The sequence below is a fragment of the Sciurus carolinensis genome, chromosome 9 (genome assembly GCF_902686445.1).
Source record: "Sciurus carolinensis chromosome 9, mSciCar1.2, whole genome shotgun sequence".
Lineage (NCBI taxonomy): Eukaryota > Metazoa > Chordata > Mammalia > Rodentia > Sciuridae > Sciurus > Sciurus carolinensis.
The window spans coordinates 70,552,692-70,577,830 of record NC_062221.1 but is presented as its reverse complement, the minus strand read 5'-3'; the positions used below and the strand labels follow the sequence as shown (position 1 = coordinate 70,577,830).

Below are 25,139 nucleotides of genomic sequence, written 5' to 3'. Positions count from 1 at the left end.
AATGAGAGGGGGCGTAATGGACTGGACCATACCAGGTATGGCTTCTAACAAGATGGAGTAGGCCACCTCTCCTTTATTTTATAGTCACACAGGTAAAGGGAGCCAAGACGGGGAGGGGCTTCTTCTGTGTTGGACAGGATGGGGTGGAGTTAGGAGAGCCATTTGCTCAGGGAAACTAACATATAACCAAACAATGACCCATTCCCACACAGGGCCATCTACGCCCCATCGATCTGCAACATTACCTCATGGCTGCCAGTCCTGGGAGTCAGGCTTCTGTGTCCCATGGCACAACACCTGATTCTGCTAGATCTGGATGACTCCCCACACTTTTATAGTTAACTCATAATATTTCTAGCCCTTTTGTAACTCTCTATTCTTGGGCTAAATGAAGGAAAGGTATTTCTAGCACCTTTGCCATTCACAATATCCAAGAATCCTATAACGTGAGTTTATTTTGATGTAGGATGATTAGGAATTGGGAGAAAGTTTCTAAATTGTTGGTATATTAAGTCTTAGAGGTGTTTTATTAATTTAAAAATAGTTCATATTAAAAATACATAGTCCATTTGTGGTGGTACATGCCTTTAATCCCAGCTGCTTAGAAGACTGAGGCAGGAGGATCACGAGTTCAGAACCATCCTCAGCGACTTAGCAAGGCCCTAAGCAACTCAGTGATACCCTGTGTCTAAATAAAATACAAAAAGGGCTTGAGATGTAGCTCAGTGGTTAAGTGCCCCTGGGTTCGATCTCCATACCAAAAACAAGCAAACAAACAAAAAAAGCAATACAAAAAAATCCCCATAGAATATAAGTTAAGAACCTCAAACTTACACTGAGGAAGTATCTGCTAAATTTCTAAAAAGCTCAAATGTTATCATCAATGCTAGTCATAATATGCTAGAGGTTTATAAAGTAGGTCTTTAAAGATATGCCAGGTACTGTTTGCCTTTGGATAGGTGAACCTTGGGTTATCTTAACAAACAGTGTTTTTTTATTATTCTTACTATAAACAGAGAACCTTCAGAATAAGACCATGTGGGAAGTAGAGAGATTTGCGGACCGATGAAATCATTCCTAATTTGTTTCTAGTCCTGGCCTCACCTAGGCTTCCCACAAGCTATTAAGCCTGGGCAGTACTAATACTCGTGGGCAGCAATTGAACCCTCTTGTCTCTGCCGTCCCAGCTCTGCTGATGCTAGAGGGACTTCTGTATCTTTGATTTAGTCTTTCAGTCTGCCATAGAACTTCCTTCTTCTCATCCATTTTTCTACCTGGCTTATAGGGATGGGATGAACTAGATTTCAGAGGTAGGCAGAAGCTAGGTAAAAAGAGAAAAAAAGGAAAGAAAAAAGATGAGGGGGAAGAAAAGGAGTTGGGTTGGGGGGCAAACAGAGGGAGTTAAGAGGTCAATATGCAGAAGCTGGGACATGAGCAGGAGAGTTCAGGCTTGCTGTTGGACAGATCTGCAGTGGTGCGGAAGACAGGCAGTCCCTTTACTGTGAATGTGCCCTGACATTTATCAGGCTGATGATTCAGGTAAGGAAGCCAGCAGTTGGCCCTTGAATCACCTAGTCAGCTTCCAGACAGCTCCCTTTCTGTTGGAGAGCTTCTTGCCCAGGATAAAAAACTACCTCTGCACACCCTAACATATGGCCACCCACCCCCAAGCCCACTGTGCTTGAAACGGTTATGGCACACTGGCCTTGCTTTTACTACCCTCTCTATATTTTTTAAAACGATTTGTTTCCAGAATATTTTTAGTCACCATTTTTTCATTTTGCTGCATTTAAATTTCTTAAAATTTATAAATGGAAATGAACTAATGTATGCATTATTTGGATAACTTTTTTTTTTTTGCAGTGCTGGGGATTGAACCCAGGGCCTTGTGCTTGTGAGGCAAACACACTACCAACTGAGCTATATCCCCAGCTCCCTGGATAACTTTTAAATGCAGTTTAGTTGTATAATTTAGTAACTATTTGACCTTCACTCCACTTGGATCAATCCATGCATTCCTAAGAGCATCCACACTGCCTTTGTGGAGGCACTATGGAGAATTTAGAAACCACGGTCCTGATCTACAACTTAAACTTTTATTTGGGAAAACAAACCTAAGACTTGTAATGATGACACAGAAAATTTAACATTAAATTATGTGATGGACTTTACTGAAGATTGCAAGTTGCCACTCTTTGTTTTCCTACGTCATTGTTAACAGCTTAGATCCCTAGGTACGGATTAGTTTCTGAAAACCAGCTTCTTTCACAAGTGTATTGGGTTAATCACAAACTACATTTTATGTTATTTATTTATTTATTTATCTTTAATACAAGAATTGAACCCAGAGGCTCTTTGCTACTGAGCTGCATCCCCAGTCCAGTTCTTTAATTTTTTTTATTTTTTGTTGGGGTCCAGCTCAATTGCTGAGGGTCTCTCCAAGTTGCTGAGACTGCCTCAAACTTCCAATCTTCCTGCCTCAGCCTCCTGAGTCACTGGGATTACAGGTGTGTGCAACTGGCTTATTTTATCTTTTATTATGTGAGACAGAGAAATTGTTCAAATTTTCCATTTAACACTTTGTTAAGCTTATGCAAGTTGAGTAATCATTATACAAAATGCTTAGAACCAGAAGCTTCTCAGAGTTGGGTTTTTTTCAGATTTTTTTAATAGGTGCATATACATAATAAGGTTTCTTAGAGATGGGACCCAAATCTGATATACTTTTTTTTTTTTTTTTTTTTTTTTTTGTGGTGCTGGGATTGAACCCAGGGCCTTGTGCTTGCAAGGTAAGCACTCTACCAACTGAGCTATATCCCCAGCCCTCGTGTATACTTTTTATATATAACCTGAAGATAATTATATACATTACTTTTAGTGTGCCTCCATTTTGAACATGGCCTGTCACATGAGGTCAAGTGTGGATTTTCCACTGATGGTGTCATGTTAGCACTAGACTTTGGTGCATTTCAAACGTCTGACTTTCAGAAATTTTTGTTCCTGCCTGTTTCCAGTCATTAGAATGAATAATGTAAATATAAATTCTCATTTCTTCACACACCTGCCCTCTAACCTCAACATTCTGCTGATGCTGCTTCTATTCAGATCACAAATGACCTCCTTGTTGTTGAATTCCAGTGGTTCCATTTGTTTTGTTTTGTTTTGTTTTATTTTATTTTTTATTTTAATTCATTTCATTTTATTTTATTTCATTATTTTATTTTATTTTATTTTAATTTAATTTTATTTTCTTTTCTTTTATTTTATTTTATTTCCCAGTGACTACATTTATTATTATAAACAGTCTTTCTGTTTGGCTGGATATTACCGGCCACTCATTCTTCCTGAAACTCTCTTAGTTGTTGTGGCACTAGTCTTTGACTCTTATTTCTTTCCTGCCTCTCTAAGGGATCCTTCTCAATCATCTTTCTAGACTTTTCTTCCTTTGACTATTTTTTAATTTTGTCGTTCTCCAGTCTTTATGACTCAATGCAATCCAACTTCAACATGTAAATCTCGGTTGAGACGTCTTTCTTTAGCTTCTGGCCTGTATCCAACTCCTTACTGGACATTTTTACAGAATTATGGATGACTCCCTCCCAATATCCAGTCATTTGCCTGGCCATAATGATGTATTTCCTTAACAGTTTCACAAACCATCCCTTCCTCCATCTCCCCACTGTTTTTGCCACTACCACCTTCAAATTATGCCACAGTCCCTGTCCTGGACTCCATCCCTGCAAGTGCCCCACTGTGGCTTTCCTTCAGCCTTACCATTCTCTGAGGGGTGACGAGTTTACTCTTTGTCTAGGCTGCACAAGCATTAGGGCAGGCCTAATTATTGCCTTATTTTCCTTTATGTTCCAGATACAGATTGAGAGATGATTCTTCACCTATTCCTAGGGTTCCTTAAAGACAAGGACTTTGGCTTTTAATTTTTACATACCCATACACCTATCACAGTACCTACCCAACACAAAGAGAATGCTTAGTACATGTTTGTTGAGTGAATTAAGTAATGAATGCAACTTATATTAAACATTCTATTGTTTCATCTTCTTTGTTGTCATTTTAAAGAGTTTATGGTAACCAGGCATGGTGGTACAAACCTGTAATATCAGCTATTCAGGAGGCTAAGGCAGGAGGATCACAACCCTGACCAGCCTAGGAAACGTAGTGAGACTGTCACAAAAGGGCTGGGGATGTAGCTCAGATGTAGAGCATTTTCCTAGCATGCACGAGTTTATGGTAATATCTAATATCTAGATGATTTTATTTTATTATGCCTTAGGGTCAACATTTTTCTAGAAAAACTTATCTTTAAATTTGCATTGCTATTAAATGGGAAAAGTAGACTTCATATATTAAACTATTTTATTTTAAACATTTTTACAAATTCATTTCATAAAACAGGCATAAATGAATTTTATTAAATCATTTTATTAATGGTGGGAAATAAAAAATAGTAACATACATGAAAATCTTGATATTACAAATGAATGTAACATTACAGTTACTAGAACAACAGTGCTTATGGTCAGGTATATCAGTAACTGCCAAGTCCTAAGATACTCTGTGGTACTGGTGTGAGAGGAATAGGCCTATGCTCAAGAAAGCTATAAGATGCTGGGAAGAGTGGAACTCAGTTTACCTGCCAGGTTTCTCAATAATTTAGTGAGTAACCCCAAGATCGCATAGACCCCCTGTTGAGCTCATTTATGAAGAGTACATGTATATATGATTACTTTTAATGCAAAATGCATATAATTATTTAATATTAGTAACTTTTAAACACCAAGTTAGCTTGTTTTACTTCTTGAGATGACCTTTTTACTCTGCTAATTCATGTGCTGTAGGTTGGCTTCCTGAGTTCATAGGTCATAGACCTCTAAACCAAAAACCTATCTGCAGTGTCCCTACTGTTGTACCTTCTGTAGACATTCCTTTATGCTCTATGACTTGTGTTTGTTGCTTAGTCTATTTGTGATTATACTGAGAGGTAACAAAGAGTTCAGTCACGGCAGTAGTTGGAGTTTTATACCTTAACTCTGAGAATTCATACTGTCTTTATCAGTTTTTTTGTTGTTTGTTTGTTATTTTTGATAGATTATTTCTTCCATGTTCTTCTTTTACCCTTGACAGTTTTAGGCATGATAAAATTTACTCATTCCAACCCTTCTCCTAGATGAGTCTTTCAGGAACTCCCCATTGAAAGTATTAAATAGCAAAGAAGTTGCCTTTATGAACCATCATGTTCTGATTGTGTCATCGTGAGTCATGGCTAGGACCACTTAAGACTTTGCTTCAAGAATACTTCTACTGATGAGTTGCAGTGGGGCACCATGAGATCCACTGACTTTTGGAGAAACTATTTGGTTTCAGAAACAGTTTAAATTTTTGTCATCTAGAAAGTTGTTCTCCTTACATGAGATTTAAAATGTCTCCCATTTTCTTAATTTAGTAACATTAATGACAGACACTTGGAGATATTTTACCTTCACATAATTTTTCCAACATTTATGATGATATGGGCAGATCTAATTGACATATTTCACTTCTCACTCATTTTTGATTCTACATTAGGGCCCTAACTTTCCCCATAAGTCTGTTTGTTATTTCTTTCTGCATTCATGAATGTTTTTTCTAAATGACTTAAGATGCCAGTTAAAATATATATGAGACTCACATGCTGCTTAAGAAGCTAAACAATAGCTGAGCATAGTGGCAGTAATCTCACCTGCTATAATTCCAGTATCATAAAAAGGTCACCTATGTTGTTCTTTCCCTTTCTTCTACCTCCAAGGCTGAAGAGATTGACCAGACTCCCTTTCTTGTATATGCTGCTTTTTTTTTTTTTTTTTTTTTTTTTTTTTAGTGTAAGGCTTCTTTTTTCTTCAAGGCTTCTCTTGAATGTGAAGGTGTATGTTATGGGTAGCAGAAGCAATGGGGCAAAGGGTTTGATCAGCAGGGTATAAGAGTGTTAAGTAGAATGTTAAGAAAAGATGAACAAGAGAACAATGGAAGGAAAGCAAGAAACTACTCTTCACTAAAATCAGAATCAGAGTATTAGGACTGGAAGAATGTATGCAAGGCCCTAGGTTCAATCCCCAAGACAAGGATTTGTCTCACAAGTGTCAGGAAATACATATGGAATTTAAACTCATCTCTTTATTTTATGGGAGAAGAAATGGAATTCTCCCAAAGTTATATATTAGCTAGGGCCATTTACCTAGCTGGTTACAGAACTCAGCTGGAACCTAGGTCCTCTGATTGCTCAACCAATTTCTTTGCTATAAGAAAATCCTAAATGCCCTTTTCTCCCTAGTACCTAATAAAGAGTAGGTATGAAATGTTCAACTCAGCTGTGTCCGGTGGCATTTAGGATGTCTATTAACAAGTGGCAATCTAGTAGAAAGAATACATATTTTGGAGTTTGACCTGGGTCTAAATTTTAGTTGTGTCTGTTGGTACTTGGGAAAGTTTCTTAATCTTTCCAAGCCTAAGCTTTTATGTTTCAATAAATGGGGAAAATAATTGACATTATTTTGACATTATTGTTATGACAATTAAATGAGCCAAGGCTTTAGGAACTGTTTAGTTTGGTAAGAGGCGTAAGTCAGGAGAGTCAGTAAATATTTGTGAAATAGGTGGCAGCTATTACTGTATTTTATTTCCCTCATCATGGAGGATCAACACAACTTTTAAGTGATGTCAGTTTACCTTTTAGTGTGTTTTATTCTTTACAGAGATGTGTTCTTATTGCCATAGTGAAACTGCCATTTGGCTAATTTCTTAATGTCTTAGAAAATGCCTGCTTCACATACCTCACAGCATTTTAATTTTTTTAATTCCAGATTAATCCATGGAGGACAGATGTTAAATGGATTAGCAGGTCCAACTGTAATGAATGCCCCGCCATTCCTCTCCACAACCTGGTTTTCTGCAGATGAACGGGCCACTGCCACAGCGATTGCCTCCATGCTCAGTTATCTGGGTGGGGCATGCGCATTTTTAGTTGGTCCACTTCTTGTTCCAGCTCCCAATGGGACATCACCTCTTCTTGCTGCAGAGAGCAGCAGGGCTCATATTAAGACAGCATTGAGACTGTGTTGTATGCAGGTAATCTGAAACCTTTTCTCTTTCTGTTATACTTTAGTCTACTTTTTGTATACCAGATCACTTCAGATGAAATAGTTAGAAGGACTGACATATGCTAATGCATGTAATGTGCTTTCATTGTTTTATACTATGGAGATGCCTATTTAAAACCAACAGCCTTATCAGGAAGTTAAATTTAACATGTATTCTTGATACATAGAAAGTTCTTTTTAAATTTTACTCTTTATAATTGTTTACAGTGAAGTACTATTTAACACATATTCTAATGTCTTATCTAAATATCACACCCAGTTTGTAAAACTACACATCATGATTGCCCATATACATTTGTCAAGCATTATTGGTAGCTTTAACCCATTTTCTGCCTTGCAATTTCCCCATTATTTGCCCTGTTCTCTAATTGTAACCTTGATCACCTATTGTTTGTTTGCTTGCTTATTTGTTTTCAAACAGGTGTCACTGTGTTGCCCAGGCTAGATTCAAGCCATCTTCCCACCTCAACTTCCTGAGAGCTAGAACTCCAGGCATGCACTGCCATGACCTAAGATTATTCTTTTTGTTTCCTACTCTGTATGTGTGGAGTCTGTTAATCAGGGATATTGACTTTTCCAAAACATTCTCTTGGGTCCTTTTTGTATCTAGAGTCAAGTGCCAGGCAACCCTGTTCCAGTCCCTTATAGATCTTCTTAAATCTGTCCTCTTTTCCAGCTGTCTGTTTATCGTTTTCTTCTGCATAAAAAACACTTCTTATAAGTGTTTACTATACAAAAATCACTGTGCTAAGTACTAGGAATTGGTGAGATCAATGATGAGACAATTATAATACAAATAAAGCTATACAGAGGTAGGAAGACTAATTGTCTGAATTTGGAGAGAAGTTGAAGAAGGGTCAAAAAAGGCTTCACCAAGATATGATAATTTAGCAAAATTAAGAATTTCAGAGTTTTCAAGATGGTGGACTAGAGGGTGGCTGCATTCCATGTTGCTCCAGGACTCAGGATTCAAGAAGAGGAAATATTGAGAGACTTGGGACCAACTCAAAGCCATCGGGTGAGTCTCTCCCATTGGGGAGGCGTCCCGGAGGGGGTGGTAGTCCCGGAACACAGGGAACTTTGTGAAGTAGAGTTGCCCAATGAGACACCCCTCCCCCCCCGCTGGAGCAGTGAACTCAGACAACTGGGAGCATTGGAGAGGAGGCCGCTCAGCATGACGCTGGGACTCGTCAGCAACCCACCGGGGCTCTGGGCCGCTGCCCAGAGGAGGAGCTGCACAACGAGCTGTTTGGACTCAGCGACGGCTCCTGAACACCGGGGGCTTCCCGGAGGAGGAGGAGGAGTGCGGCAGGTCACTTGGACTCGGAGTGACTGCATCAGGGCTACGGGCAGCTGCCCAGAGGAGGGGCTATGCAGCGAGCTGTTTGGACTCAGCGACCACTCCTGAACACCGGGGGCATGCGACTGTATGAGGCTCCAGGTGGCGGCTCAGAGGAGGGGCCGCATAGCCAGGCGATTAGGTGCAGAGCAGGGTCCCAGGACCTACGCGGCTTCTTGGTGGAAGAGCCGCACAGAGACAAGCTGAGGGGCGGAGCAAAGTTTCCAGGACTGCGGGCAGCTTTTCTGAGGAGGGGCAGCCTAAGGAGACTCGTCTGCGAAGGGCGAGGCTCCCAGGCCCAGGAGGTAGGTCCGGGTCCCTGGGAATGTTGCAGAGGAAGGCAGCCCAGCCCAGGCAGTAGTTGTGGATTGAGGGGAACCTCTAGAAGGGGAACTGACCAGCGAGACCTCTCCACCGGGTGAGTCTTCCCCGCTGGGTGAGGTTTTCCCACAAGGACGGTAAAACCAGAGACACAGGCCCAAACAGGCCTTGCCTCAGCCCACAGCCTAGTTCCCCTTTGGATGACCATTGGTCAACAAGTGGAGGCACCTCTGCACACTAGCAGGGAATATACCCCACCTGAAGACCACCACCCCTAGAGAGGCAGCTAGCTTCCTTGTGGAGCACCGCATTATCAACTTCCTCCAAGACTTCAGGCTACTGAAGGGTAAGAGGGGATATACTAGAAATCTTCAGGGACGTTATAAGTCAATAGAGGAAATCTGCAACATCTCAGCAGTCCACTGATACCTGAACGATATGAGAAAACAAGGGAAGAAAATGCCCCAAACAAATCTCGATGTTACATCAATAAAATCCAATGACAGCATGGCAGAAGAAATGACTGAAAGGGAGTTCAGAATGTACATAATTAAAATGATCAGGGAAGCAAATGATGAGATGAAAGAGCAAATGCAGGCATTCAATGATGAGATGAAAGAGCAAATGCAGGCATTGAATGATCGCACCAATTGACAGTTAAAAGAGCAAATACAGGAAGCAAAAGATCATTTCAATAAAGAGAGACATTGAAAAAAAAAACAAACAGAAATACTTCAATTGAAGGAAACAATAAACCAAATTAAGAACTCCATAGAAAGCACAACCAATAGGATAGAACACCTGGAAGACAGAACCTCAGATATTGAAGACAAATATTTAACCTTGAAAACAAAGTTGAACAAACAGAGAAGATGGTAAGAAATCATGAACAGAATCTCCAAGAACTATGGGATATCATGAAAAGGCCAAATTTGAGAATTATTGGGATTGAGGAAGGCTTAGAGAAACAAATCAAAGGAATGAACAATCTATTCAATGAAATAATATCAAAAAATTTCCCAAATCTGAAGAATGAAATGGAAAATCAAGTTCAAGAGGCGTATAGGACTCCAAATACACAAAATTACAACAGACCCACACCAAGGCACATTATAATGAAAATACCTAACATATAAAATACAGAATTTTAAAGACTGTGAGAGAAAAGAACCAAATTACATTCAGGGGGAAACCAATACAGATATCAGCAGATTTTTCAATCCAGACCCTAAAAGCTAGACGGGCCTGGAACAACATTTTTCAAGCCCTGAAAGAAAATGGATGCCAACCAAGAATCTTATACCCAGCAAAACTTACCTTCAAATTTGACGATGAAATAAAATTCTTCCATGATAAAAGCTAAAAGAATTTACAAAAAGAAAGCCAGCATTACAGAACATTCTCGGCAAAATATTCCATGAGGAAAAGATAAAAAACAAAGAAGCAAATCAGCAAAGGGAGGAATTATCCTAAAGGAACTATCAAATAAAGGAGGAACCAAGTTATGTCAAAAAAAATAAATAAATAAATAAATAAAATAAATGAACCAAATGACCGGGAATACAAATCATATCTCAATAATAACCCTGAATGTTAATGGCCTGAACTCATCAATCAAACGACATAGACTGGCAGATTGGATTAAAAAGAAAGATCCAACAATATGTTGCCTGCAAGAGACTCACCTCATAGAAAGAGATACCCATAGATTAAAGGTGAAAGGATGGGGAAAAACATACCATGCACATGGACTCAGCAAAAAAGCTGGAGTATCCATCCTCATTTCAGATAATGTGGACTTCAAGCCAAAGTTAGTCAGAAGGGATAAAGAAGGACATTTCATACTGCTTTAGGGAAGCATAAATCAGCAAGATATAACAATCATAAATATCAGTGCCCCAAACAGTGGTTCATCCGTGTATGTCAAACAAATCCTTCTATATTTCAGAAAACAAATAGACCATAACACAATAATACTAGGTGATTTTAACACGCCTCTCTCACCACTGGACAGATCCTCCAAACAAAAATTGAACAAAGAAACCATCGATCTCAATAACAAAATTAATAATTTAGACTTAACGGACATTTATAGAATATACCATCCAACCAAGAGTGAATACACTTTCTTCTCAGCAGCACATGGATCCTTCTCTAAAATAGACCATATTTTATGCCACAAAGCTAATGTTAGCAAATACAAGAAGATAGAGATACTACATTGTATTCTATCAGATCATAATGGATTGAAATTAGAAATAAATGAAAGAGTAAAAAACAGAAACTACTCCAACACCTGGAGATTAAACAATGCTCTTATATGATGAATGCATAACAGATGATATTAGGAAGGAAATTAAAAAATTCTTAGAGGTCAATGAGAACAAAGAAACATCATATCAAAATCTCTGGGACACTATGAAAGCTGTACTTAGAGGAAAATTTATTTCATGGAGCGCATTCAATAAAAGAAGTAAAACTCAACAAATAAACAACCTAACACTACAGCTCAAAGCCCTAGAAAAAGAAGAACAGACCAACACCAAAAGTAGTAGAAGACAGGAAATAGTTAAACTCAGAGCTGAAATCAACGAAATTGAAACAAAAGAAACAGTACAAAAAATTGACAAATAGTTGGTTCTTTGAAAAAATAAACAAAATTGATAAACCTTTAGCCACATTAACAAAGGGAAGACGAGAGAAAACCCAAATCACTAAAATTCGGAATGAACAAGGAAATATCACAACAGACACGACTGAAATACAAAACATAATTAGAAGCTATTTTGAAAATGTATACTCCAACAAAATAGAAAATTTCAAAGACATCAACAGGTTTCTAGAGACCTATAAATTGCCTAAACTGAATGAGGAGGACATACACAATTTAAATAGACCAATTTCAAGTAATGAAATAGAAGAAGTCATCAAAAGCCTACCAACAAAGAAAAGTCTAGGACCAGATGGATTCTCAGCCAAGTTCTACAAAACCTTTAAAGAAGAGCTCATTCCAATACTTCTCAAAGTATTCCACGAAATAGAAGAGGAGGGAACCCTCCCAAACTCATTCTATATTACCCTGATACCTAAACCAGACAGAGACACATCAAGGAAAGAAAATTTCAGACCAATATCCTTAATGAACATTGATGCAAAAATTCTCAACAAAATTTTAGCAAATCACATACAAAAACATATTAAAAAGGTAGTGCACCATGATCAAGTGGGTTTCATCCCAGGAATGCAAGGTTGGTTCAACATCAGGAAATCAATAAATGTCATTCACCTTATCAATAGACTTAAAGTCAAGAATCACAGGATTATTTCGATAGATGCAGAAAAAGCATTTGATAAAATACAGCACCCCTTCATGCTCAAAACACTAGAAAAACTAGGGATAGTGGGAACATTCCTTAACGTTGTAAAGGCCATCTATGCTAAGCCCATGGCTAATATTATTCTAAATGGTGAAAAACTGAAAGCATTCCCCCTAAAAACTGGAACAAGGCAGGGATGCCCTCTTTCACCACTTCTATTCAATATCGTCCTTGAAACTCTAGCCAGAGCAATTAGACAGACCAAAGAAATTAAAGGGATACGACTAGGAAAAGAACTCAAACTATCCCTATTTGCTGATGATATGAATATATACTTAGAGGAACCAGGAAATTCCACCAGAAAACTTTTAGAACTCATAAGTGAATTCAGTAAAGTAGCAGGATATAAGATCAATGCACATAAATCTAATGCATTTTTATACATAAGTGATGAATCTTTGGAAAGAATAATTAGGAAAACTACCCCATTCACAATAGCCTTGAAAAAAAAATAAAATACTTGGGAATCAGTCTCACAAAAGAAGTGAAAGACCTCTACAATGAGAACTATAGAACACTAAAGAAAGAAATTAAAATTAAAGAAAACCTTAGAAGATGGAAAGATCTCCCATGTTCTTGGATAGGCAGAATTAATATTGTCAAAATGGCCATACTACCAAAAGTGCTATACAGATTCAATGCGATTCCAATTAAAATCCCAATGACGTACCTTACAGAAATAGAGCAAGCAATTATGAAATTCATCTGGAAGAATAAGAAACCCAGAATAGCTAAAGCAATCCTTAGCAGAAAGAGCGAAGCAGGGGGCATCACAATACCAGATCTTAAACTCTACTACAAAGCAATAGTAACAAAAACGGCATGGTATTGGTACCAAAATAGAAAGGTAGATCAGTGGTACAGAATAGAGGACACAAACACAAACCCAAATAAATACAATTTTCTCATACTAGACAAAGGGGCCAAAAATATGCAATGGAGAAAAGATAGCCTCTTCAACAAATGGTGCTAGGAGAATTGGAAATCCATATGCAACAGAATGTAACTAAACCCATATCTCTCACTGTGCACAAAACTAAACTCAAAATGGATTAAGGACCTCGGAATCAGACCAGAGACCCTGCAGATTATAGAAGAAAAAGTAGGTCCAGATCTTCAACACGTCGGCTTAGGACCAGACTTCCTCAACAGAACTCCCATAGCACAAGAAATAAAAGCAGGAATCAATAACTGGGATCGACTCAAACTAAAATGCTTTCTCTCAGCAAAGGAAACTATCAGCAATGCGAAGAAAGAGCCTACAGAGTGGGAGAAAATCTTTGCCAATCATACTTCAGATAGAGCACTAATCTCCAGAATCTATAAAGAACTCAAAAAACTCTACACCAAGAATGCAAATAATCCAATCGACAAATAGGCTAAGGAAATGAACAGACACTTCACAGAAGATGATCTACAAGCAATCAACAAACATATGAAAAATGTTCAACATCTCTAGTAATAAGAGAAATGCAAATCAAAACCACTCTAAGATTCCATCTCACCCCAATTAGAATGGCAATTATCAAGAATACAAGCAACAACAGGTGTTGGCAAGGATGTGGGGAGAAAGGTACACTCATACATTGCTGGTGGGGCTGCAAATTAGTGCAGCCACTCTGGAAAGCAGTGTGGAGATTTCTTAGAAAACTTGGAATGGAACCACCATTTGACCCAGCTATCCCACTCCTTGGCCTATACCCAAAGGACTTAAAATCAGCATATTACAGAGATACAGCCACATCAATGTTCATAGCTGCTCAATTCACAATAGCCAGATTGTGGAACCAACCTAGATGTCCCTCAATTGATGAATGGATAAAGAAACTGTGGTATATATATACAATGGAATATTACTCAGCCATAAAGAATGATAAATTTATGGCATTTGCAGGCAAATGGATGAAATTGGAGAATGTCATGCTAAGTGAGATAAGCCAATCTCAAAAAACCCAAGGACGAATGATCTCGCTGATAAGTGGATGATGACACATAATGGGGGGTGGGAGGGGTTCGTGTTAGGGTTAGAGATAGGGTTAGGGAGGGGGGCAAGAATGGAGAAAGGAAGGACTGTATAGAGGGAAAAGAGGGATGGGAGGGGTGGGGGGAAGGGAAAAATAACAGAATGAATCAAACAACATTATCCAATGTAAATTTATGGTTACACAAATGGTATGCCTTTACTCCATGTACAAACAGAGAAACAACATGTATCCCATTTGTGTACAACAACAACAAAAAAAAAGAATTTCATAGGAGTTCACTGACTAGTCAGGTAGGTTAGGATATTCCACACAGGGGAACAGTACTGCAAAGTCAGGGAAGATATGCAAGAGCATATCTAGGACACCATACATAATTTGATATGAATGTAGTGGTATAAATTTGTGTGTTTGGGTAAAGGTTGCAGGTCTTAGGAAATGAGGCTGAAGAGATAAGGAAGCAGATTATGCCAAACTTTGTCTTAATTTGTGTATTCACTTATGAATTTAACAAACATTTTGAGCCCCTGCATATCTGTTGTTGTGCTATGCACTGAGGTGGACACAGTTTCTGGTCCGGCGGACCTTCTTGTATCCTGAAGAGTGCAAACAGGCAAACAGTTGTAGAACAGAATGCTGGCATCAGTTGCTCTGACAGCTCAGAGGAGGAGTACCTAGCCCATATTTTGGTTCTGAAGTAGATTTCCTGGAGATGCAGCATCTAAGCTTTCTGAGAGATGAGACTTAAGTAAGTACAGTGAGCAGGAAGAAGAATAAAATAGAACCATGAAGAAGAAGCCCAATAAAGTGACAACCTGATACATTCAAGGAATGGGAAGCCCAGAGTGGCTTAGATCTGGGGAGAATAGTGATAGGAGAAGCTAGAGAGAGAAGCCAGGCCATGAGACCTCAAGCAGGGCTAAAGTGTTTGGATTTCACCATGGCATAGGCAAAGACCACACTCCGAAGTTTACATCAGAGAGTAATATCAGATTTTCATTTCAAAATATGGTTTAGAAGAAATAAAACTGAAAGTAAGGGCAGTGACAGTTTAAAAAGTATTTAACCCTTTATGACTATATAGACACCTCTCCTTTTGAAGGAAAAAATTGAAAATGTAAAAATATGTATACAAGGTAACCTGAAAACATAAGCTTTAAACATCATCTTAATCATTTAATATCATCCATTTTATTGAAAACCTAAGCCATGGTTGTATCTTTTAAATGTCTGTGTTTTAGGTCCCATTAGGCATATGTTAATGTCCTGCATCTGCCTCGCTCAGGGCTCCCATGCAGTCAGGCAGAAGTCCTTGCTCACAGCTTCCAGTCACTTCCTTGGTACTTTCACACCCTTTCAGTCTGCCAGTCTGCCTTTCTGAAATATTGCCCCATGATTCTTCAGTCGACTAAAAATACTTTTGCTAGAATTGCTGCTTCAAACGGTTAAAGACTCTTAAACTATTCCAGATAAGAGCACATAAGAAAAGTAAACTACAGACCAAGGTCTCTTAGGAATATAGACACAAAGGTCTTAGACAAAATGTTAGCAAACCAAAACCATCAGCATATAAAAAATATGATATATCATGACCAAGTAGAATTCATCCCAGGAATGCAAGATTCACTTAACATTTAAAACTCAATTAATATAATATACTATATCAATAGAGTACAGGAGGAAATGTGATCATATTAAGAAATAAAGAAGAAAGATTTGACAAATCCAACACCCTTTCAAAATAAAAACAATCAACAAACTAGGAATAGACAGGCATTCCCTCAACCTAATAAAAAGCATATACAAAAGACACAAATATAACATCATATTTAATTGTCAAACACTGAATGGCAGTACCAAGACAAGCACATCTATTTATCATTGTGTTGGAGGTTCTAGCCAACATCACAGAGTAAGGTAAAAGAAATTTAAATGTATCTAGATTGGAAGGAAATGGCCAAAAAAAAGAAAAAAAGCTTTTTGAAAATTACATGATATTAAATATAGAAAAATTTCTCTGGAATCCACTAACTGTTAGACCTAAAAGATGAATTCAGCAAGGTTTTACAATACAAGATTAATATGTAAAAACTGATTGTACATTAGCAATCATCAATTTAAACATGAAATTAGGAAAACAATTTAGTTTATAATAATATCAATAATATTTAGGAATAAATGTAACAAATCTGTAACATACTCTAAAGACTACAAAACCGTGTTGAAAGAAATTAAAGACAGAGTAGAAAGTTATCCCATGTTCATGGGTTGGAAAGCTTAATACTGGGAAAATATCCTCAAATTCATTACAAATATGGTGTATGCCTATTAAAATCCTAGCTGCCTTTGTTGCAGAAATTGACACACTGATCCTAAAATTGTCTGAAAATGCAAGGGATCAGGAATAGCCAAAACGGTCTTGAAAAAGGTGTTGGAGAACTCACACTTCTTAACTTCAAAACTATAAGTACAAAACTAATCAAAACAGGATGGTACTGACAGTGAAAAAAAGTATAGTACTGATCCATGCTCCATCATGGATGACCCTTGAAAACAAACCAGTCACTAATCACATGTGATTCCATGTAATGAAATATCCTAATACTCAAATCCATAAAGACTTAAAATAGATTAGTGATTATCCAGATCTGTAAGATATGAAACTAATGGGTACAGAGTTTCTTTGTGAGATGATCAAAAAATTCTAAAATTGTATTGGTTTTATAGTTATATAAATATACTAAAACCATTGGACTGTGTACTTTAATGTGTGAATCATATGTTATATGAATTAAATCTCATGAAGTTCTTTACAGAAATGTCTATAGAAAGCTGGTCAAAGAGTATGAACTTGGAATGGACCCACCTTTTGACCCAGTTATCCCACTCCTTGGTTTATACCCAAAGGACCTAAAATCAGCAAACTACAGTAACAGCCACATCAATGATTATAGCAGCTCAGTTCACAATAGCTAGATTGTAGAACCAACCTAGATGCCTTTCAACAGATGAATGGTTAAAGAAACTCTGGTATATATACACAATGGAATGCTATTCAGCCATAAAGAATAATAATATTATGGCATTTGTAAATAAATGGATGGAATTGGAGAATATCATGCTAAGTGAAATAAGCTAAGCCCAAAAAAACCAAAGGCCGAATGTTTTCCCTGATAAGTGGAGAATGATATATAATGGGGGTGAGGGGTGGGGAATGAGAGAATAATGGGGGAACTTTAGAATATGTAGAAGGAAATGAGAGGGAAGGGGGTATGAAAAATGGTAGAATGAGACAGACATCATTACCCTATGTACATGTATGATTACACGAATGGTATGAATCTACATTGTGTACAACCATAGAAACGAAATGATGTACCCCATTTGTGTACAATGAATCAAAATGCAGTCTGTAAAAAATTAAAAACTAAATAAAAATAATAATAATAAAAAAAGAAAAAGAATAACCAAAAAGTTGGAGAGAGTGATGCAAGTAAATAAACAGTCTGGAAAACTGTCCTTCATGAATTTTTTTCTTTTTTATAGTAATATTTTAAAAATTCATTAAAGATGATTTCTCCCCAAAACAAAGAATATCACAGAAGAACAAGTACAAATAACCAATAAATATATGCAGGATGCTCAGTGTTACTAATAATTAAAAGAACAGTAAAGTAAAACAACTCATTAACTTCTTGTTACTCTTTAGATTGAGAAAGAATAAAGAGATTGAGAAAATCAGAGGGGGAAAAATAGAATTTGGTAACAATCTTGTCTTTCAGAATTAGGAATCTATAAATTTCCAGTTGAATTAACTAAAATGATATGTAGTTAAGTGTCTTATAGAATTGTTGTCCATTTTCCTAAGAAAATTGTCCTAGAATTAGAATTACCCAACAGAAAAGGCCCCTAGAAATCACTAAGTGAACTCCCTTTATTGGGATTCACCCATATTACAAATCAGTTGGGCTGGGGATATGGCTCAGTTGTTAGAGTGCCTGCCTTGCAAGCACAAGGCCCTGGGTTCAATCCCCAGCACCAAAAAAAAAAAAAAAAAAAAAAAAAAACACACAAATCAGTTAATGGCACAGATGAGTCTGTCATCTAAGTTTCTGGCATTTTTATTAGTATGTGCTTTTCTACTAAATTGGATACAGTTAATGTTTTAGTCAGCTTTTTCAGTGCTGTGACTAAAAGATCTGACCAGAACAATCGTAGAGGAGGAAAAGTTTTAGAGGACTCACGTTTTCAGAGGTTAGTACTTAAAAGGCCAGCTCCATTCCTCAGGGCTCGAAGTGAGGCAGAACATCATAGCAGAAGAGTGTGGCAGAGAGAATCAGCTCACATACTGATCAGAGAGCAGAGAGAGAGTCCATTTGCCAAATACAAATATAAATACCCAAAGCCACGCCCAGTTCCCACCTCCTCAAGCCACACTTACCACTTCAGTTACCACTCAATTAATCCCTATCAGGGGATTAAATCACTGATTGGGGTAAGACTCTTACAACCCAATCATTTCTCCTTTGAACCTTCCTGCACTGTCTCATGCATGAGCTTTTTGGGGACACTTCACGTCCAAACCATAACTGTTAACAAAAACTGGGAAATTCAAGTGCCAGTGCTATGGAGGGAAGAATCGAAAGTCCTAAGAACTTTCCCTTCTGTAATGGGGCCAAACTAGGATGGCTTGACTATTTGTTTTACTTCTGACTAATATTCTATTTAGCTAGGCTTGTGCTTAAATTTGCTGTCTTTTGGTTTCTTATTTTTGGATGCTTTCTTGTCTTGTTCAATTTTCCTGTACAGTCTATAAATTGGTTCTGTCCTACATATGGATCAGAAATCCTATCCTTGATCAAACAACATTCTGTCCTGTTTTTGCCAACTTACTTTCATATTCTTCTTTCTGAGTACCATACGGACAACCATCCCAGACCTTTTTTACAGTAAGTTTCTTTTGGTTTGAATGTGATTTCTCCTTAGAGTAACAGTTGTTTACTCCCTTGGTCTTTTTGACTATGTGGTATGCCATTGGACCACCTTGCTTCTTTGTTTATAGCATGACTTCTTACCTGTGGCCTGCCAAAATTTGTATCTGTGCATATCCGTCTTTCCTACCAGACTGAGCTATCTTGGCTAGGTGCTGTGTTTTACCTATCTTTATATATCTAGGGCTTATTTGATACTCAGTAAATATTTGTTAAATAAATAAATACTTGAGGCATTCAACTTTTTGTGTCACTGGTTAACACTTCACTAATTCTTTTTTCTTTCAGAATTTGGAGTTGTCTGCTTAATATTCTCTGCAACACTAGCTTATTTCCCACCACGGCCTCCTCTTCCTCCCAGTGTTGCTGCAGCTAGCCAGAGGCTAAGTTATCGGCGCAGCTTTTGTAGGCTGTTAAGGTAAGTAGACCTGGAGTCATTGGGTGGTGGTGATTAACACCTCAATATGATTCTATTTTTTTAAAAGATAATTTCAGATAGTAATTGTCAGCAACATTAATCAGTTTGTAAATAATTAATAAAATACTCATTAAATATTTGTATTTCCTATGAGAAATCTATCTTGAAAAATCACCCAAAACAAAAACCTCTCTATTTTTGCCTTATCTACATACTACCTATAGTGTTATTTACTTATTATTTTTAAAATCAAATTTTTTCTTTTCCTTAAATAATTTTCTTTTATAAAGAAACTTGTATCATACAATAGTGTCCATGAAAGTATGGGTTTTATGTATTTATTACATTTTTCTAATATGCAGATTATTTTATTCATTATCTATTTGCTAATGCACTATAAAATGAACAGGTGCTAGCCAATGCAAAATGAATAAAATAAACAGTATTATTCCCATATCACCTAAAATCTTCTCATATGCCACCAGTAGGATCATACTTTAAGAAACTTAATGTACTATTTTATTTTATTGGCATAATTTAAACATAGTTAGATTAAATTCTACCCTTGAAAGCTCAGATGATTTGATTCTTGAAAGCTAAATTTGATTCTTAGGAGGCATAGAACATCACTGTTGATTACGATTTGTAGTTGCACCTATGAACTTACCTTTGGAACATCAGCTCTCTTGGTTGGTTCTTGTCTTCTTTCCCCTCAGATGGTAAATTCCTCTATAATACTACTATCCAATAGGAATACGGGAATATAATTTGAGTCACAATGAGAATATGAATATAATTTGAATCACATGTATAATCTTTAATTTTCTAGTAGTCTCATTTTAAAAAGGTAAAAAGAAACAAAGATAATTTGTAGCATATTGTATTCAACCCACTGTATCTAAAGCATCATTTTAACATGTAATCAACATTAATAACTGAGATATTTGACATTCTTATATTCATATAAAAATCTTTAATATCCAGTGTGTATTTTCCCCTTATATCACTTTTCAAATTGGACACTAAATTTTTATTGGACTATTTAATGTCTATTTGGGTGTCATTAAATTTACAGTTGAAAAGTATTGAGTAGTTTTTCCCATTTTGCACTAATTGAAAATAAGTAATTACATTTGAATTAACACAATTGGATATTATAGAATAGTCTCAAATTCTGTAGGCAATTGTTCAGGGCTTAACTAAAGATCTGTAGAACATAGTTTTTGTTTGTAGTTTTTTCCTCATAATTTTCAACAAAAGTTTCACAGCTAAAATAACATTTTTTACCAGTTCTCCATTGAAAAATGGTTTTCTTTTTATGTAAAAATCCATACCATTTTATAGCTCATCAAAATCATAAGTTCAGATATATTAAAAGTTGTTTTAGAATGTTTCTTGGACATTTAATTCTGATTTCCATCAACTAATTTTCTTGATACTTTTTTGACTGTTAAAAAGAAACTTCTTATAAAATTTCACTGAGCATTTGCTGAGAATTTCTCTTTTTTATGTTTTTATTAGTGCATTATAATTATACATAGTAGTGGATTGTAACATATTAAGAAATGCACATAACATAATTTGCTCCATTTCCTTCCTTTCCCCATGCCTCCTCCTTTTCCTGCCATCCTCCCTCCCCTGACCCTCTTTCTCTGCACTTCTGGTCTCCCTTCTATTTATTTTTTAAATTGATGCATAATAATTATACATAAAAGTAGGATTCATTGTGCTATATTTATACATGCATACATGCATGTGACATTATTTGGTTATTCTAATGATAGATACACGGATAGATATAGATAGATACACACATGCACACACATAATAAAATGTCTGTTAATACTGTCCACTTAAATAACTTAAATTTCTTTTCTCACAGCAGACATTTTATTTTGCTCTGCTTCAGCGAATTACAGTGTCATTCATGGTGAAATTTGCAACATGCCTTTTTCCATTCCAGTCTCATATTTTCTTCCTACATGAAATATTCAAATGAGCAAATTACAAAGTTATATCAGTGTATATAAAAAAAATAATTGGAACTGAATCAGTTCATTGACACCAGGAAGATCAGTGATGGGTAATAACACTAGAAAACTCATATGCTAATGTGCTCACTCTATTACTACCTTACACGTTGCCCCTGGTAAATTGAAACATTGTTCTACAAAATAAAGTTTGGGGGACTGGGGACATAGCTCAGTGGTAGAGCACTTGACCCGAATTTGATTGCCAACACCATAAAAAATAAAATAAAAATATATTTTAAAAAATTAAAGATTTTTTGGTGGAAAAATACTTTTTTGCTGCATGTTTTAAAGTTTAGACTTAAATTAGTTGAGATAAAAATTTACCCTCAGTTTCACTAGCCACATTTCATTATTTTTCAAACAGCTAAATTTTTCAATGAGTTGACCATTACTTTTTTAAAACAAAGTGGGGTGGAACATAATAGAAAATATATATTTTAGGGGGAGGGGGGTACCAGGGATGTGACCAACGAGCCACATCCCCAACCCTATTTTGTATTTTTTTTTAAAGACAGGCTCTCACTGAGTTGCTTAATGCCTCACTTTTGCTGAGGCTGGCTTTGAATTTTTGATCCTCCTGCCTCAACCTCCCGAGCCGCTGGGATTACAGGAATGTGCCACCAAGCCTGGTACAGATTAGAAAATATTGTATCACATGTAATAAGCATACTTTTTGTTTGTTTGAGTATATAAAGGGTAGGTCACAGAGTAAAAATAAATTTCCTATGCTGGCATATACTGAGAAGCTTTGAAAACCACTTCTCTACATCAACTGGTACATTGCCTTCAACATAATAAACAAAGAAAAATATTAGTTAAGGTGAATTATGGTCAGTAGTACACATTTGTAAAATGACAGTTTAAAATGGTAATTAAAAATGTTTGAATATGTGTAAACTACTGATTTTTGTATGTTGATTTTGCACTTGGTAGTCTAATTAAGCTATCTTACTCTTTGTAGTAGATGTTTATAAAATATCTTGAATCTAAAAATAAACAAATAAATAAACCAAAAAATAAATAAAAACACTATTTAGCTAAATTTTCTCCATGCAAAGCCAGCAGCAGAAGTTAGATACCAGTAGATAAAGCTGGAGAGTTAGATGGGAGTCATATAATAGTAACTTTGAACTAATAATTTTGAACTATTATGTAGGAAATAGGAGTCATTAAAGGCTTTTAAGCTTCCACAGTTATGTACAAGATTTTCTGACAAGGAAAGAACAATAAATTATCCCTCTGACCACAGTATACCTGTGTTGGCTTCTAATTACCCAAGAATCAAGATCTTCATTTTGTGTTTGAACCATAAAGTATGTCTTTTCTTCTCCATAAAAAGTGCTTTTCACCAATGCCTGACCTCCTTGGTCTCTTCCCATTTTGTCTGTAGCTGCACTACGGCCTGCTCCACCTCTGTGCCCCCCTGGGAGAGGTCTGTGGGTCTACCTTGCCTCACTCCCTTACCTAGGGTATGATTTTCCCTGATCTTTTCAAAGAATTTCCTGGATTAATTGGAATTACTGCCTCTCTAAATTTTAATTCCACTTTCTGGGCCAAAAAATAAAAACCATCAATAACTATGCTCCATGTTTTTCACCACAATCATTTATTTACTATCCATAAGATTCCCTTCTCTTAATAATGCTTTCAACCTGTATAACCTAATGTAAATACTTCTCTCCCTTCTTATATTGTGTCATATTTATTGATAGTTGTTTTGCCTTTTAGACTTTAAGAGAAGAGCCTTAAGTTAAACATGTTCTTTATTTCAGGGCACATGAACACATTTATTCATTTATTTTTTCATTCATTCTTTTGTTTGTATCTCCTACTCCCATCCCACTCCCTCCAACCAGGCCACCTCTCAAATGCCTTTTATGTACATCTCTTTTGTCTTTTTACTCTTGCAATATATGAATTGTTTTGTATGGATCTGTGTTTAATTTATTTAATTGACGGTATATTTTATGTATTATTCCATTTTGATCTTTACATTAAGCACTATGTGGATTTTTTTACTTTGTATTTTGAAATGTATGGTAATATACAAGGTAGAATAGTATAGCCCCCATATGCCCATAACCTAATGTCAACAATTATCAAATTGTGCAGCCAATTTTGTTTTATCTCTGCCCTGCCCACTTCCCCTCTTATATTACAAGGCATATTGTAAAGAAAAGATCATTTCATCAAGGTATATTTCAATATGTATGATATATTTTAAAAATACAAGAATGCTTTTAGCATAAATATAGTGCCATTATCTTACCTAAAAACTTTTTAATAATAATTGTCTAATATCAAAGAAGTATTTAAATTTTCTATTGTCTTGTAAGTTTTGTTAACAGTTTGAGTCAAGATCCAGAGTAGATCTACCCATTGCATTTGGTTCAAATGCCTTAAAATCTAAGGATTTCATTTCCATTTGTCTCTGTTTTCATTGCAACTTATTTGTTGAGGAGCTAGCTTTTTTATCCCCAAAGTCTAGATTTTGTTGCTTGTCTCCTTGTGTAGTTAAACATGTTCCTCTGTCCTTTGTGTTTCCTATAAATTGTTAGCCAGAGCTAGCTCTGATTCTGGTTTAGTTTTTGTTCTTTATATGGCCTCTTATTGAATGAGTCTCCCTTCTTCCATCAGGAGGTGTATGAGGTCTGCATATAATGTGAGCACTCTGTTTTGAAGATGGGTCCCTCCTGCTCTATGTGCACTTAGTGTTTGTACTCCATGGTCTGCCCCTCTGTCCCCACTGTGTACCCAGATTGCCTGCAGTTCACTGCAGTGACACCCTCATACTTGTAATTGAAGACATGAGAATTTCCTTGGAAAATAGACTCTGCAACAGGATTACGAGATCACAGCATAGTCCAAGCTTAATTTACCAGGTGTTGCCAGATAGTTCTCAAAGATGCCCACTGAACTTGGCATTATCCATTGTTCTAATTTTGCAGTCTTTTAAGATATAAACTAATATATCTCTTGTTTAATTTGCATTTTGGAACTATTGGTAGTTTTCAGACTCCATATGAGATTGTTTCATGTTACTGTAGAATTTTGTTAATAGCATTTGCCCATTTCTTAATCATAATTTCCTTTTCTTAATAATTTACATATTTTAGATACGAATTCCTCATTGATCTTTAAATTTCCAATATCTACTTCCAGTCTATCATCTACCTGATAATTTTGTTAATGGATTCCTTAATTATTAACCTTTGGTTTTATCTTTCACATTTAGGTTTTCAATCCATCTAGAATCCACCTTAATATACGATGTTAACTAATGATGTAGGAGTTCTCCCCGCTCCATAAAATAAACCAGAACCACTTACTAAACATCTTAGCCTTTTAGTACTGTCTTTATCCTATATCGAATTTCTGTGTCTTAGCTCTCAGTTTCTTCATTGTTCTTTTTATTCTGAATCAGTACCGCTCTGTTTTTGTTACTCTGGCTGCAGTTTGTTATTGTATCTGATAGGAAAGGGCTTTCTCTTTAAGTTTTTAAATGGATGACTTAGCTTTTTTAAGAA

The 25,139-nt window shown here is 36.4% G+C and overlaps 1 protein-coding gene across 1 annotated transcript in view; it reads left to right on the top strand.

Moving 5' to 3' along the window:
- The window catches only part of Slc49a4 (solute carrier family 49 member 4), a 95,392-nt gene that overhangs the window by 37,761 nt on the left and 32,492 nt on the right, over nt 1–25,139 (top strand). Inside the window, 3 exon segments of the mRNA XM_047565166.1 lie at nt 6,855–7,087; nt 7,090–7,119; nt 19,450–19,579. Of these exon segments, the coding sequence (XP_047421122.1) occupies nt 6,855–7,087; nt 7,090–7,119; nt 19,450–19,579 (393 nt within the window).